General features: G+C 44.9%; 1 protein-coding gene across 2 annotated transcripts in view; it reads right to left on the reverse strand.

Annotated features, from left to right (window-relative positions):
* The window catches only part of LOC142802709 (uncharacterized), a 162,092-nt gene that overhangs the window by 107,149 nt on the left and 36,791 nt on the right, over positions 1-18,152 (reverse strand). For both annotated transcript variants that reach the window (XM_075887705.1, XM_075887704.1), the window contains exons 2-3: positions 17,800-17,877; positions 17,502-17,724 (exon numbers count right to left, since the gene is read on the reverse strand). In XM_075887705.1, coding sequence (XP_075743820.1) covers positions 17,502-17,724; positions 17,800-17,877 — 301 coding nt within the window. The remainder of the gene's footprint in view (positions 1-17,501; positions 17,725-17,799; positions 17,878-18,152) is intronic.

Genomic DNA, 18,152 nt, shown 5'->3' on the forward strand with positions numbered 1-18,152 from the left:
GGCCTAATCCAAGCTGCACAATCGGAATGTTCGGGATTCGTCTAGTCCTGAACGAATGTACACTTGAATGCCATTATACTTCTGAAACGAAAGTTGCCTGCGGCACCGCTGCCGTGTTTGAAAAAGTCAGCTTAGATTGATGACACAAAAACAAGAGAGAGTTTGTAACTTTGCAGCTCTATCATTGTAACAAAATGAGTGCTCCATTAGGCACGAGTGTCACCTTTGAACGACAGAAAGCTGCCACGCCGCCAGCGGGTTTCTCTTGAAAGCACGCGCCATGTGCAACGAAAAAACAAAACAACAACTATTAAAGACAGCATGACAACGCGTCAGACATCAAGCGGCGGCACATCAGCCTCCTTACTGTTGTGTATAGTTGCTAGCGCCCCTACACTCGTTTAAGATTAATGAAAAAGGCTAGGTAAGCCAGGCCTACTCAGTTGTCCCTCGCTCGCATGGCGGTGTTTTTTTATTCACGGCTTCATGTCGTCGCAACGTACAGCAGTAACATGGCCTATACGACCCCAACCAACATAACATGGTATCAGAAGTTTAAATTAAATCATCGCCCTCAACCGTCAAGCATGGCCACCGCCTTCATTAAGCCACCTCTGCATTTCCAACCGAGAGACGACCCGTCAACCGCATGGGAAGAATGACGGTAAGCCTACACCATGTACAAAGGAGCGTGCGAATACGATTCTAAGCCTAAGCCAGCGAGGACCCTCCACGCTGGCTTAGGACCGTTCTGGGACCGGAAGCACGGCGCATCGCACAGACATTTCCGGTGGACCCTGCCATGGACACCAACGGTGCAGACCCGGTTATGTACATCCGAGGCAAGTTTGACAACATGTATTGCCGGTACAAGAACGTAATACAGGCAGCAGCCCTGTCCAATTCATTCGTTCAAAAAACAGGTCAATCCATAGATGAATTTGTCACTGACCTTTGTCAACAGGCAGAAAAATCTGACTTGGGTGACAAGTGCGAGAGACTCATTGGCATCGCTTGGCATACGGGACTCGGCTCTCCACGAACCAAGCCAAAAGCATCGCCCGATAAGTGTTAACAAGCCGGCACAGCCACATCGTTCGTCTAACAATTCTAATCGTAAGTGTTCTCGCTCTGGAACCTCGCATATCCCTCGACAGTGCACAGCTTATGGCAAGACTTGCTACAACTATGGAAAACTGGGCCATTTCGTGCTCTGTGCAAACAGCCGCATGAGCAGCCAGTAGCGCGCAGACTGCGAATTGGGTTGCTTGACGAGCATCCACAGCAAGACTCGCACAAGGAATTACACTTGGGCTGCTTGACTGTATGAAGTGTTGATGTCCACCCAGCCGACTGGAGCAAGACTGTCAATGCGAATGGGCATGAAGTGACATTCAAGTTAGACACAGGATCGGATGTCAACATAATTTCACAACAGATCTTCACTTAGTGGCCGTGCAGACCGGCAACAAAGCCAACACCAGCAAAAGTCACCACCTACAGTGGGCAACAGCTTCTGATAGACTATGATTATGAACTCACATGTGCAGTAAACAACGAGGTGTGCCAGCTCAGATTTCTGTTGGCGAAACAGCCACCAAAGCTAGTACTGGGGGTCAATGCATATACGGCTTTGGGATTGCTCTCCTGTGTGAAGATTCTTGATGCAGCAATGTGCTCACCCAGGACTCTCCCTCAAAAGCAGCACCAAGTGCTGCATGAGTTTCCAGATATCTTTGACGGTATTGGCCAACTGCCAGGACTGTACAGCATTGACCTTCGTGATGGTGCCACCCCAAGAGTTTGTGCTCCTCGCAGAATACCATGTGCACTTGAGGACGAGGTGAAAATGGAGCTCAAACGAATGGAGAAGAATGGCGTGATTGTTCCAGTGACTGAGCATAGCGAGTGGGTTCATCCGATTGTGGTGGTAACAAAAAAAAAATTGCCCGCAGCTTCCCTCGGGGGAACACTGAGGAGGATGCGGACCATATAATTGGTTAACGGGGTGTTAAAGTGCGACTTACTTGGGTCGATGGCTAAATTGGTTAACGTGGTTGTGAAATGGGGTGTTAAATTGCGACTTACTTGGGTCGATGGCTAAATTGGTTAACGTGCTTGTAGGAGGGGGTGTTAAATGAGTGAACACGTATACACACGTATGCGAAAGGGCGGCGCTGGTCAAAGGGACGTCGATCATTGTGTTTGTGGATTCGTTGGAATTCATTTCACCGCGACCTTGGACGTCGACGCGCCGTACAAACCAACCGACGAGCGGCAACTGGGCGAGCGAGCGCCGACCTTGAGTATATATACAGCACGACGGCGCATGCACTGTCAGCTGTTGAATGTTCTCGAAGCGCGACGCCACATGCGCGTCCACTGGAGAATCAGGAGAATTGTAGATGTCGAACGCGGTGTGTAGAGGAGGAAGGGTGCACAGATGGTGGAGGAGTGAAGCGCGCGTGGTGTGTAGAGGAGGAAGGGATGCACAGATGGTGGAAGAGTGGGCGACGGCGCGACGGCGCATGCGCGCGCGTCAGCTGTCGAATGTTCGAGAAGCGGTGCGGACGGCGCGGACGGCGCGGACGGCGCACTACAAGGCGCGAGTATAAGATGCTCCGCATCTAAAAAGATGGGACTATGCGTGTATGCCTGGATCCTCGCAACTTAAATGCAGCTCTCAAGAGGCACCGCTACCCAATACCACGACCAGAGGAGCTCTTTGCAAGCCTAAATGGCTCTACGATGTTCTCCATTCTTGATGGCAAAAGTGCATTCTGGCAACTGACCTTAGATGAGGCAAGTTCAAGACTGTGCACTTTCACAACACCCTGGGCAGATACCATTTCTTAGAGTACCCTTTGGGCTTGCCACAGCTCCCGAGATTTTTCAACAGGCCATTGAACAAGCGTTTCAAGGCCAAGTCATAGTGACACCATATTTCGACGACACACTGGTCGCCTATAGCACTCCAGCTGAACACATAGCCCAGCTTCAAACAGTACTGAAAGTTAAAACAAAGAACAATTTGAAGTTCAACAAAGCAAAACTCAAGTTGGGACTTTCTGCCATCACATATCTAGGACATCAGCTTTGCTCACAGGGGCTAGCTCCGGATCCTGAAAAAGTCAAATCCATCAAAACCATGGCTGTACCAACTGACAAGTCATAGCTACAAATATTTTTAGAAATGCAAGAACTCCGCCACTGCCGAAATCTACAAGGCCTCATTCCCAACCTGCAAACGAAATCACAGTCTTCATTGAAAGTGTTGCTGCATGCGCATCAGTCCATAGTGGTGCTTCTGTGTCTGTGTTGAGCTAAGCAACATGCTGCAAGTAGAAAAAGATTACGATTCCTCTTTCTGGTGTTTCTCTCCGCTCGGCAACTGCGCATCACACACCACCTTCCGTGATGTGCAGAGCTCGTCTAACTATTTAGGACATTTTGTCTGTGATTGAACTCGTTGTCTTTCGACACTGCTCGCACAGCGTTATATTTGGCTGGGACTTTCTTTTCATGCATCATGGCACTGTTGATTGTGCCATGCCAAGCTAGAATTATCAGCGATCTTTGACATCTAATCTGTCAAGCCATATTTTTCTTGTGTCGTCATTGCCAAGGACACAAACATTCCACCTATCTTGGTTTTCCTTATGCCAATCTCCTGCGACTATGCTTTCTCTACCACCTTGTAATTCTCTCAGAAAAATTCACTTCTCATAAGGACGTTCTTCTCCACTTTGTTCTTATCAAGACCGAAAACTCTGGCGCAACCATTCATGTCCCGAACCTGCTTTTGGTCGCAACCACAATGTTCGGCAAAGAGTGTATAGGGTGACTTGAAGACATTGATTCAGTCGGCTCGAACCAATCACCTGGTCCCACAGCAAATCTCCATGCCGCCAGCATTAGTCTTCCTTTCATCGATTGCTTCGGACCTTCCAATTGCTCATCGGACTAACTCTTGAAGGTTTTCGGCCACTTTTGGATATCTTTCGATAACAAATAAACCGGTTTGGGCAGAACATCTTTATTTTTTCATCCATCATATAGACACCAGCAGCTATGCGCCAGTGTCTATACCGTGTCTCTCATGCTGAACGCCAGGTTTTTGACGACCAGGTGGCCGATATGCTTAGTTGGGGAGTCATACAGCCATCCCGCAGCCCTTCGGCATCCCCTGGGGTGCCTGTAAACAAGAGGGGCGGTGGCATCCGCTACTGTGTTGATATAGGTGCCTATAAAATATCATCATCAAACGCCGGAAGAAGAAGAAAGAAGACTGCTGCCTGGAGCGAGCGCGCACTACTTCATTTCTTCTAATAAACCGTATTCGTTCGAAGCAGTCACCGGTCTCGATCGTCTTTATAATGGTGCCGTGAACCAGGATAATACCTCCTCGCCGGCAAGAAAGGTCAAACTGCCACAGAGCAGCAGAGAAGAAAATGGTGGAGGAGCAGAGGATCGACCTGGATCGAGCGACGAGACCACGGTGGACAGTACGAGCATCAGAACGGACGATTGACAAGTAAAAAGTCATTGTTAACCGCCTCAATATGAGCAAAGAAGTGATAACAAAGAAAAGGAAAGCGCTTCACTCCCAGATCACGCGACTGATTAACGCAGCCGAGCAGCAAATTAATGATGGAGCTAACCAGGAGCAGCTGCTTACAACGCAGGCGCAGATTAAAGCAATAAGCGACATTCTCAAGAGAGCGAACAAGCAAATGGAAAAGTTTCTAACAGAAGACAATGCCGAAGCTGAATTCGAAAGCGTCATAGAGTATGACATGAAATTAACGGCGATCTTATCTACAATAGAATTCAGACTTCGACAGCCTGAACAATCGGATTCAAGCGATAGGACAAGGCAGGTGACGCCCTCAAGTACAGGACAAGAAGCAACGGAACTAGTTAAGCTACAAAAGCTTGAAATGATAAAGTTTGGGGGAAAAACTTTGGAGTGTAACCGCTTTTGGTCTCAGTACGAGTCGGCAGTTCACCTGAGACCGAACATGAGCAAGGGACAGAAGTTCAATTACTTGTTAGCATCACTAACCGGAAAAGCTGCGGCTGCTATTGAAGAACTTCAGTGCTCGGCAGAGGAAAATTATGATAACGCAATCAAAATACTGCAAAAAATGTTCGGCAATCGAAAACATTCTATTGAAATTCACATGAATGAGCTATTGAGATTGGAGAAAGAGAGGTCTGTTCAAGATACCGATGACTTAAATAGGCTAGTACAGAGAGTGCAAGTTAACATATTGGCACTCAAGTCACTAAAAGTGGAAACCGAGAGCTATGTGCCGATGTTGTTACCGGTATTGAAAAGAGCAATTCCACCAGAATTATCAGTGCAGTTCAAGTCAAAAGAGGCTATGAGAAAGAGCTCAGCTTCAGAAAACGGCGAGCCAAACAACGCAACGGGAAAAGCGTGTGAAGAAAAGCTGGACAGGCTTATGTTTTTCTTAAGAGAGCAAGCGGCTTTTCGTGAAGAAACACAACGTGAACAAGAGAGGATAACTGCAAAACCAAGAGAGAACCGCGGACAGATGCGCACAACTTCAAGCTTCTTTAACTCAGCGGATATGCTTATTCTGCAAGCAGAAAACCCACGCAACCGAAAACTGTCGTAGGAGCATTCCAATGGATGAAAAGAAAGCTATGCTTACCGAAAATAAAGCATGCTTCAGATGCACGCGACCAAACCACACTGCACGCATTTGCAAGGCCCAAGTAAAATGCAAGCAATGCAAGGGACGACATGCCACGTCAGTATGTAGAACGGTGATGCATAAAACAAGGGCAGAGCTGATCTCAACAGCGCAAGCCGAAGCGACGACGTCTACGCTACAAGCAACCGAAAATATCAAGCATAAGTTTGTGCTCTTGCAGACGGCTGTAGCGTGCGTAGAAGGAGAAACATGTGGCCGACATTGCCGTTTGTTATTAGACAGCGAAAGTCAACGTTTATTTATTGAAGCGGGATTAGCGAAAGAAATAGGTGCGAAGGTGTTGCAACAGGAAAGGCTGACGATTGGTTCATTTGGAGGAGACGAAAAGGTCAAACTAATGAACGTGGTGCAAGTGACTGTAGGATCATGAGAAACAAGCACGACAATAGTGATTGAAGCGTTACAAGTCGACGTTATCTCGCACAGTTGTATACCCACTCCAACTAAGAAACTCAGCGAGAAAATGAAACAGCTAAATATGCAAGTGGCTGATCACAGGACCAAGACGACTGCAACAAATATTGTAGAACTACTGATCGGCTCAGACTATTATTGGAAATTCTTTACTGGTAGAACTCAAAGAATCGAGGACAGACTGATGGCTGTAGAAACTATACTGGGATGGGTACTGCAAGGGCCGTCAGAGCAAAGCAAGACAAAACTAACACATAATCAAGCAGTCACGGTTCTGAAGGTCAAAGCTGCGGAGACAGAACTCCAGCAAGAGCTACAGAAGTTCTGGAGCCTGCAGTCAATGGGGATCAGAAGAAATAGTTTGGATAACACCGGAAATGAAGTGGTCGAAGAATTCGAGCGCAAGATTGTACAACAAAACGGTCGCTATCAAGTCAGCTTGCCATGGAAACAGTACGTAAACTTGGAAAGCAACAAGGAAAATGCGATAAAAAGACTACGGCAACTGACTAAAAGGCTGCAAAAGAATGAAGACATGCTGTATCGCTACGACAAAGCTATATCAGAGTATATGGCATTAGGAGTCGCAGAGGAGGTCCAAGAGCCATCAGAACAGCCAAATGCACTTTGCTACTACATGCCACATCATGCGATCATTAGAAAGGATCGAGCCACAAAAAAGGTTCGAGTAGTGTTTGACGCCTCATCACATTCCCGAAAAGGCATGTTTTTAAACGAGAACCTAGAAGCAGGACCCAATTTGAATGAGGACATGCTATCGCTGCTCATTATTTCCGAAAAAAAAAAGGTGGCGTTAGTTGGAGATGTTGAAAAGGCATTTCTACAAATCTCTATACATGAAGAGGATAGAGATGCAATGAGATTTCTGTGGTGAAAGCATGACGCTGAAGGGAGATTAATGAATGAGGTGCAAACATGGCGCATGACAAGAGTAACGTTCGGAACAACACCAAGTATGCTTATAATGGCAGCGGTGGTAGCATGAAGATTATGCGACTACATCAAAGGTCACTTCAACGAAAGTTTTCAGGAAATACAATGCTGGACGGACTCGATGATTGTGCTGCACCGGATCAAGGGAACAAGCAAAAGAGATCCGTTTGTTGCCAACAGAATCGCAGAAATTAGAGAAAAAACACTTCAAGCAAGCTGGTCATTCGTTCAAAGTGACGACAACACTGCTGACCTACTTACACGAGGAATAAGCGCAAAGGCATTGATAACGTCAAAGTTCTGGTGGAACGGTCCCGAATGGATAACATTCCTGGAAAAGAACTTAGTAAGCATAATTGGCACAAATACAGACGTGGAAGACCAGCATAAAACACAATGTCACCAATGCATGGGAAGAGCCGAAATTGCGCCAATCTTAGAAATCGAAAGGTATTCATCATACGGACGGTTTATAAGAGTGACAGCATGGGTGTTCAGATTCATAAACAACACAAGAAAAAAAAATCACAAAGGGCCGTTGACAGGAAAAGAAGTAACAAATGCAGAGAAATACTGGATAAGACAGACCCAAATATCAGTAAGACAAACAAAGAGTGAGACCTATTCAAACAATCGATCATTTGAAATTAATGGACACGAAGTCTACCTTGATGATGATGGAATCATCAGACAGAAAGAACGATTGCAGTGCAGCCAAGAATTCAATAAGCACGTAATAGTAATTCCAAAGGATGAGCATTTCACGGAACTGCTAATACGTCACGTACATAAAATGGTATCACATGGAGGAGTTCAAGTGTTGACTTTGAACTAAGTTCTGGATATTGCAGGGTAGACAAGCAGTGAAAAGAGTTCTAAACAAATGTGTCGTCTGCAAGAGGCATAACTCCAGACCGGCGACTCAAGACATACCTCCACTTCCGGTTCACAGAGTCACTGAAGCAGAGCCATTGAAAGTTACGGGAGTTGACTTCACAGGACCTCTTTACCCAAAGGACAAGTACCAGATTGTGAAGCGATATGTACTGATATTCACCTGCACGGTAACAAGGGGAGTACACTTGGAAGTTACCAACGATTTACAGCTCAACGGGGAATACCAGCAGTAATGTACTCGGACAACGCCAAAACATTTATAAAACCTGGAAAGGAAATCAACAGAATGCTCGAAACAATTAAAAACGAGGCATTAAAGAGTTACTGCAGTGGCCAACAAATTCGATGGAAAACAAAAGCCGAGTGCGCGCCATAGCGAGGAGGATTTTACGAGCGCCTCATAAGAAGCTTGAAGACGTCGATGCGAAAAATAATATCGAAAAGCACAGCTTCGGTAGAGGAGCTACGCACTATTGTAGCAGAAGTTGAAGGAACACTCGACTATCGACCATTGACTTACGTATATGCAGAACCTGACGAGCCAATGCCACTAACGCCGGCAGACATCATAGGTGGACAGCGACAGCTTCAAGACGGACAAACAAGACTGTACAACGGTGACATTGAAGACGCATGGCGACGCAGATGCAAACTCGTGCGCGCTTGGTGGAAAAGATGGCATCAAGAATATATCAAGGAAATAGGAGCTGCGGTCAAAGCCAAGACACGGCAAGCAAAACCACTCTCACAGGGTGACATCGTGTTGGTTGAGAACAAAGCTCCAAGAACATATAAAATATATGTTCATACATATATGAACATATAAAATACAGGCTCCGGGAGCCTGTAAAATATCATCATCAAACGCCGGAAGAAGAAGAAAGAAGACTGCTGCCTGGAGCGAGCGCGCGCTACTTCACTTGTTCTAATAAACCGTATTCGTTCGAAGCAGTCACTGGTCTCGATCGTCTTAATTGTGCCTTTACAAGATCACCGGCAAAAATGTCCATCCGTTCCTTAAAGTCGATAATGCGGTCGATTGCGTGCAAGGTGCCGAGTTCTCTTCCTGGATCTTCGGTCGGGGTACTGGCAGGTACCTATGGATGAAGTTGACTGCCCCGAAACTGCGTTTGTAACTCCTGATGGCCTGTACAAGTTCAACGTGATGCCGTTCGGCCTTTGCGATGCCCCAGCCGCCTTCAAATGTTTTATGAACCACATACTTCGAGGTCTTAAGTGGCCCACTGGCCTTTGCTATATGGACAATGTCGTGGTTTTTTCAAACAACTTTGAGACCCACCTCCAGCACCTTGCAAGTGTCTTGAAATGCCTCACACGGGCTGAACAACAACTACATTTCAAGAAATGTCACTTCCCTGCCCGAAACTCACCATCTTAGGGCAAGCTGTCAGCAAGGACGACACTGTGCCCGACCCAGGCAAGCTACTGCGCCGTCACCAAGTTTCCCACGTCATTAACAACAAAGAATTCCTGAGCTTTATAAGACAATGCTCTTATTTCCAACGATTCATTTGTAATTTCACATTCATAATGACCTCTTTAACATGTCTACTTGCAGACAGTCAAGATATCTAGACAGGGTCGTCCGCCTGTGACGATGCATTCGCGAAATTAAGTCATCTACTGACATTGCTGCAGATTCTACGTCACTTTGACCCATACGCCTCAACCGAAATCCACTACATGCAGTGGAGTTGGCCTTAGTGCTATCCTTGCTCAGCAAAAGTCTGAAGAGCTGAAGAGAATTGTTAGGTCATGAAGCAAGAGTGCCTCACCATCGTTTGAGCAATCACAAAATTTAGAGATTACGTACATAGCCGCTTATTAGATGTCGTGACTGATTACCACGCCCTCTGCTGATTGTTGTCTCTAAAAGATCCATCCGGTCATCTAGCTCGTTGCGCATTACGTCTAAAAAATTATGAGATCCGCGTCGTCTACAGGTCAGGACGCAGACATTCAGACGCTGACGTTCTCCCTCACTCTCATTTTCCCCAGCACTGTGCAAAAACACCTCTTTCCAGCTACGATTCTGCGTCTCTCACACACACTGACATGCCATGTGAGCAGCATCAAGACACTTGGATAGTCTCTTTAAGCAGTTCTTATCCGAGCCATCACCCAGTACCACCAGTCGCTCGCTCCAGAACAAAGCTCGTCATTTCAACATGCACGATGAGCTCCTTTACCGCCGCAACAACCTAACTGACGATCACAAGTGATTAGTGATCCCTCGCCATCTACGTGCTGATATCTGCGCCACTTTCCATGCAGACACCCGATGCAGTCACGCCGGTGTAATAGTTGTATGCACGCCTCCGGCTGCGGTACTACTGGCATGGAATCTACCGGTTTGTTTGCCAATGCATGCTTTCATGCTCTAAGCATCAATGCCGGAAGAGTCCATTGTGTCAATCACTGGACTACTCCAGCTACTGCCCTGTTCTAATCACTGGACTACTCCAGCTGCTGCGCTGTTCCTCACGACCATTCGATTGTATAGGAATCGACCAGTACGGCCCTCTTCTGTATACACATGATGGGAATCACTGGATGATTATCACTATTGATCATTTGACACGAAATGCTGAGACGACCGTGCTGGCAGAGGTCACGTCACGTGAAGTCGGCTTATTTATGTTTCACAAACTTGTTCCTCACCATAGCGTGCCTCACGAGCTACTCGGCGACCGCAGACGCACGTTCCTCTCGGAAGCTGTACAAGCCCTTTTGCATGATTGCAACGTTGTGCATTGAACGATTAGCGCACACCATCCCCACACCAATGGCATGACTAAGCGCTTTAAACGCACACTCCATGATGACATGTGCAGTTGAGAAGGACAGCTTATTGGAGACATGCATGTCAAAGTGATCCCAGTTGAAAGGACATGTTACATGTCCGAAATTCTGAGCAGGAACAAATTGTAAAGGCAAGTCTTCCCTTTGCACTTCTGGCATCCCCTTCGCTGTTACGAAGAAGGCTGGCCGAAATCATGAATCAGGCGAGGCTCTTACGTTGAGCTAAGAGTTCACGCTCATTGTAGCTTGTGACGATCTCGAAAACAGCAGAAAATAAAACCATTATGTACACAACCAAAATGCGGAGGTCATTAGTAAGCTTTTTGAGAAAAAAAACAAAATTTTTTAAAGAAAGTTTTGTAAGATTTCTTTAGTTTTGAGAGATTTGAAATGGTGTTCTTTGGTAAAGAAGGTCTCAGCTTAAAATCAAAGTGGTTTTAGGGGTTCATGATAAACCCATAACATTCTTTTTATGAACTGATAATTGAGGGCACAAGTAGATTTTGTCAGGTGCTCCTGATGCGTACAGCATTGAGTGTTATCTTAACAGCGTGTTTTTCGTAAACATTAAGATTCAGATGTGCGTTTAATAGACCTAAGCTTCTAGAGATAAGCCATGCAGTTAATAGTGTGTGTAGATGTTAGAGTGCTCTTATATGCGAGTAGTGTACAGCTAAAGCACCCACCAAAACACAGTGTGCTCTTTCTCAGACGGGCTAACATAAGGAAATACCCTTAACCAAATGAGACCATTATTACTTTGATTTCAATCTTATAGAATGCTTATGGATTGTGTACACTTTTTCGAAGGATGAGGTTAGAGACACTTTTCGGACAGTTATAGGATTCAGCTCAATCTATTGTTAAAGCGTGCGAATCTGTCAGGGTGTGTCCCACTAGCAGGTGGAAAATGGTAACCTTTGAACTTCGATTTCAGCAGATGAAAAAATAAGGACGAATACTGAAGGCAGGTAAGTGAAACTCATGCAGTAGTTCCTTGTTTTGGGTTTATTGTGGCTTTAGGTTACGTATCGTAAGTAAGGGGTAGTAGGGAAAGCACAGTGAGGGCTGTTCAGAAAACTGGCTTGCTAGATTAGAAAGTGAGCTTATTGTAGAGAGAGAGTGTTGACTTCTTACAGGGCTACTGACGTTGTTCTCTAAGAATGCCCGCTCCTCACTGAAGCCTGACTTTAGAACTTCCACCTGAGGTGCAGTAAAAAAAGGGATAGTCCATGGCAGACTGATAGCTTGAGACAACGCCCCTAATGCAAGAGGCAGCCTCAAGAGTTCTGCCACCATTTGTTTCATGACTTTCATGACCTGGAAAAGGGCCACTGATTACTTCTTTTAAAAATACTTCTTGGGTTTGTTTACACTTGTCTGAAGACGCTCCTATTCAGGTTTTCAGGTTTTGTGTGCCGCTGTTTCAACTTAAAAGCACAGGTGAAAGTTTGAGTGAAAGGTGTATTTCCTTTGAATGTTAATAAAAGGAAAAGAAGTCCTTGTACAGTTTGGCGGAATGGTCCAGCATTCACCCGCCGAGCAGTTGTGTTTCACTTCCTCTTTAATCTTTTTATCATCTCTACTTTGAAAATAAACTTCTGTCATTTTGTACGAGCGCCTCTTCTCTCTGCAAAGTTAGGCAACGAGTTCAACAAGGGGGCCCGCTACCAACGTCAAGACTCACAAGACCAAGGCTCCCATAGGCTGGTATGAGTGGGAAAACACTGCAACCACCGGGCCCAACAACTCGAGGCAAAAGTGAGATAGGGCTCACCATGAATTCCTACTACAGGGGTGTAACAGCCGAAATACAATTTGGAGTAATTTTCAGAGCAGCAAAATGTTACTTTTGAAATATTAAAATCATACATTTTTTGTCATGAAATATCGCATTTGGAGCAGTATAAATAAGAAAGATTACATTTTGAACAATAAAATATGCATAAACCATTCAACATCACTTAAACCGTGTACGTGAACATGAGCACTGCTATTTTATTGAAAGTAGTATTTTGAACCATCCCACTGAGCAAACAATGATGAAGTCGATATAAGCATTTGCTGCGCCTGTCAAATCATTTGCCAGACTCTGCAAATTAGGTAAGAACCTGCGAATCTTGCGACCTTAAAATTTGGGAGATCCGTAAAATCGAGAAGTAAGGGTGGCGAAAAAAAAAACTGTCGCACAATTCTTTTAGGGGAGCAGAAATGTCATACACTGCTCTAAATGATTGTCAGTAGCTTATTTAGACGTCAGTGATTATACTGGTATTCCGAATTATGCGGTGTACAAACCAACATTCTTAGAATTTGGCACCAACTCGTATCCGCTCCGAGGGGCGGCTCTGGCATATCATTGAAATCGAGCCGCCGCCGCCGGCTCCCTGCGGCAACGTTGAATTCTTTTTTTCTTTTTTTCCTTTTTTTGGAGTTCGCTTGCTGAGACCACAGCGGCGGGAGCTGGAAGGTTAGATTTCTGTCATCGCAAATAGTATTTAACATGGTACACAACAATCAAGCACGCTAATTAGCAGTTTAGAATAGTAAACATGTCGACCTGCGGAGCGCCAAGCTGTCACAGTGACGATGCCCTTGAGGAAATCACTTGCAATCGACAGTACTTTTTCAAACCCCCTAATCACCCTGCAGTTCTCAAGGCCTGAACAGCTGCTATTCCACGAAAAGCCTTCTAGGTGACGCTCAAGACATACATTTCCGACTTACATTTTGAATTCAAAGACCTAATCACTTGCTACGAGCACATCGTAAGGGGAAACGTGAAAATTCTATATGGTAAGAGCTACGAGCACATCGTAAGGGGAAACATGAAAATTCTATGTGGTAAGAGGACACCTAAGCCTCCTGCTGTTCATTGAAATTTCATGAATATTGTTAAAGTGCAAAAGGAAACCCCCGAAACTTAGAGAACCTGCGAATTTCGACGGCCGTGTGTCGGCAAGTGGTGGTGATGTGTTGGACGTTAACATGGAGGAGAAAAGCGATGTTCACAAAGCTACTGGCGTCCCCTCCGATCCTGAGTATTGTCCAGAGATAGCAACTTGGTTCCATGCACTACAAGATCGATCAATGCTCCAATCCCAAAATGCTGAGCTTATACAGGAAGTTTTCCTGTTTTTTTTTTTTTCGAATTCGTTTGTTATGCTGCGCTGAAAGCTTCAAAGCGAAGTCAGCCAGAGGGTGGCGCTACAAAACCAAGTGGCTGATTACTTGCCCGCTCTTTAAAATATGGAACCCTGCTGCTGCTGATAGGTCCATGTCAAAGGTGAACATACTGCCTATGCCGACACCATGACTTAAACAAATAAATTATTAAGGGAATCCCTAGCATATTGGGATTCAAAAAGGTTTCACTCAGCAGCATCGGTTGTTGTGCTGGAAGAAAGCCGGTCATGAGTTAGTCCATTTCACTAGTAGAACCTTTTGAAAGCTGTGTTTTTATTTTTTGAATGTCGTTAGTCAATTTGTTTGAAAAACATTGGCCTTAATAACCGTATTTGTTAATTTTTCAGTAGTCGAGCGTAATTTTTGGTGAAGCTTCACTGATTTCGTAGATTTCTCCATTTTTTTTTCTACTGAGCTTGCTGATTTTTCTTTGTGCTCTTGCATGGTGGGCATGAGTGTTTCCGCGTCAGCCCGAAAGTGCTCCTCCACATGTCCCGGATCTTCAGGGCTGATGTTGCGGCTGAAATCCAAGGGAATAAGCTGCTATGACAGCCCGTGCATATCTTCAGGTGATCAACATAACTGAGAAAATTTGATACAATGCGCAAGCTCGTGAGTTTCAGCTGACTTCCCAAACCACGTTTGTTGTATGCACACGAGGGAACAAGCTTCCCTCTACAACTGAAGACAAAGATGAAGCCTTTTGTTACCACCCCTGCCTTGTCGATTTCGACAACACCTTTATTTTAAATAACTTTGAAAAAAAGTAACTTCTTCCTGGATAAGCTCAACATTCCTGGATTGGAACTTTCTCTGATCGTGTACTGTAGGCAACTGAGCTGCTACCTCTGGACATAACTTTAGATCGGAGTGGATGCCAGTAGCTTCGTCAACATCACTGTACTTCATGTTAATGTCAGGCACATTGAAACCAGTTACCGACGCATGGCCCTGGAAATTCGAGGTTTCTTGTAGTTTTGGGGGTTCCCTTCTACGCTTTAATGTCACTGATTTGGACTAGTGTGCAGGAATTTTTAAAAAAATTCTAGGAATAGTACTGGGCTCAAGTGGCAATCTAACATGTGGTAATTGGACAACATTTCCACCTACTTTGTGCTCGCAGCAAGAGATTAGGTCTTCAGATTCGAAATGTAGGTCTTGACTGTCACCTAGAAGGCTTCTCATGAAATAGTTGCTGTCAAGCCTTGAGAACTGCACGGTTATTTGGAGTTTGAAGAAGTGCCGCTTATCGCAAGTGTTTTCCTCGGAGGCATAGCTATACTTCCGACAGCCCTGTGCGCTACAGGTCGGCATGTTTGTTATCCTACTTCTAATTCACTCAAGCATGCTTGATCGTCGTGTCACGTGTGAAATACAAATTGCGAAGAGCTGAAGAGCTTTTTTAAATAAAAGTTATTTTAAATACTGGCTGTATGTCATCTATTACAATGCATTCTATTTCTTTTTAAAATTATTTTTCCATCACTTTGAAAGCTCTTCTCCAAACTCCTCGAATAATTTCAGCTACAGTCCAAGGAGTTTGTGTATGAAACGCAACTTCACATAAAAATTATACCTTTTATGTCAGATGTGAGGATTGCAAGCTCACCCATTAAAGCACAGCAGGATTGCAGTGCGAATTCGCACAAGACTATGCATGTGGCCTGTCTATTTTTCCTTAGCTGTTCAAAAAGGACCACAGCTATTTCTCCATATGTTCTTATGAGCAATTTATACGATGGGTAATTACAACAGACTCGTTCACCTAGAATCGTCCATAACCTGAAGGCGCATATATGGCCTATTTATTGCAGAGGGCAAGGCAGAATTTTTTGTCAGGGGACACCACTTTGACTTGAAGAAGGTGCGGGACAGACAAAAGAGTCATGTGTCACTTTTTGCTCTGCAAACAATAGAGGGAAAATTGGGGGTGGGGGGTGGGGAGGAGGACAAGAATGGTGCAGGCCCAGTGTGCCACCCGCTGGCCACACCACTCTGTCATTGCAGGCAAAGAAAGAATCATACAATTCTTAGCTACAGGCGCAGACCTTATTTATCACTATCTTGTATTCATTCGGCCCTCATCTAGCTACTTTAGCTAAACCGCGTATTCGAAAACTAATTTCCCGCTGTTTCGCATGCAGAGGTAGCAGACGACGCTGCTTCACCAATACCAAAGTGACAGCAGTGCCGCTGCTCCGTGAGATATAAGAGGAGACCGCTCCTCGCCGCTGCGACCACGCACGCTCACCCAACAGACAGTATCTAAAAACGTTGGTACTAACGCATGAGTAACCTTTAAAAATGTGCAGCGCCTCGTGACAAGTGCTAACAGCGCTTTTCAAATCTCAATTCGCTTTTCCAAAGGGCACCAGTGTACTGCGGCGAAAGGGGTTTAAGCCGCATTCTCTGCACGGGTAAGAACCAAAGTCAAGAAATTTTCTAACCGCTACACCTCCTCCCCACCTTTCACCTTTTTTATTCTTTCAACAGGTGGTTAAGTGCCGCTTCGTTCCCTTGCGAACCGCATTTGACCAGGTAAAGTAACTACGGCCCGCACTCGTTTGCCCAGCGATGGTACCGGATATCTATCACGAGTACCACGGCCGTACGACGCAACTTCAACACACAAAAAATAGGTTTAATGTGCCACTGCTAAGGCAATTGATATCGTCGCTGGCAATGTCGGCGTTTGCAGCACGTAGAGCTGGTTCGCGTGCAGGAAAAACAGCATACATTTCCAGCTTTAGTTTTTAACAAACCATAGCAGCGTTTCCAGGCTAGGAAATTCATATTTGCAGCGAAGCATGTCTGGCTACAGCAATGCATTTTTGCCTTCAAGTTCCATCACACCACCGATAGGTATCCGCTGCAGTCAACACACTAATGGGCGCACAGCGTTGTTACTTTATCTCATCATATTACAAGTACATTTTCGGCACTCCAGTTGAAGTCTGCGTGCTTTGATAGATGGTGCAAACTGCATGTAGTCGACATGGCCTTAATTCCTCGCCGAGATGAGCGCACCCAAGAAAATTTTGAGGCTGTCAGAGCATTTAGGCACAGTGTGGTGCAATTTCAGCAAATTTCATGGTTTTGGTGCAGCTCGGCACAACAATAAAAAATTGTATCAAATTGGTGCAATTGGCACAGCTGTTGAACCCCTGTTACTAAATGACAGCAACGCTGGGTTGCGTGCTGTCTCCAAATAAATCAAGAGGCATTTCATAGCTTTGTACGCAGCGTACTTGCTGCGATCTCACCAATTACATTGCAGTGAAGTGACAGGCAACACGAAAATTACTTTGCTCGCTGGAACAACGGTATTCCGTTACGTCAGCCTTCTGAACGACAGTGACTAGTCGGACGTAAAAGCATTGAGTTGCTACCCTCACTTCATGTAACAATTTGAAATGCCGCTATGGCACCTTTGCGGCCAAACTGAATTTTTCATAAAATCTGATGAGAAATGCGCATACATACCTGAAGAAAAAGTGTATGGTTCTGTTTGCATAGCAGTTGACGATAGAATTATCTTTTCGTCCGTTTGGGATCCTTCATGGTGCATAAGTAGCTGCACTTGAACCGATTTCTCTGTACCATCGTTTGTTTCACACGCTGGCTCTGGTGATGTTTCGACAGCTTGTCCCAAATCACAAGCCAGACCTGGTGCTACTTTAAGAACTTCCTCTGCTACAAAGTCGTCCTGAAATAAATTTGCTTGTCTTTTACAAGTGGTAATGCAAAATATTATCCCAAGAAAAAAATCAAAGCACCTTACCTGATCTCTTTCGCTACTATGATTTGGTTTTGACGTATATAGGATAGTTGTGCCTCCAGAAAACAACCATCCAAGAATCTGAAATGGTGCACAAAAAAAAAACGAGTTACTGATGTATACACATAAATATAGGAACTTATTGTAATTTTTGGAATGAATTCTTCTTAAATATCTCTTAAAAGATGGAATGAAACCAATTATACTCTTTTATAATTGCCTAATCTATTTCCAGTGCTACAGCCAGCACTGTCAATGTCATTCCAAAAGTCAAACCAGCCATGAATTAGATGAGTTGAAAAATGATCATGACGTCCAGCGTAAACAAAACACGGAGGGAATATGAAGATGACAAC

Source organism: Rhipicephalus microplus, chromosome 3, assembly GCF_043290135.1.
Source record: "Rhipicephalus microplus isolate Deutch F79 chromosome 3, USDA_Rmic, whole genome shotgun sequence".
Taxonomy (NCBI): domain Eukaryota; kingdom Metazoa; phylum Arthropoda; class Arachnida; order Ixodida; family Ixodidae; genus Rhipicephalus; species Rhipicephalus microplus.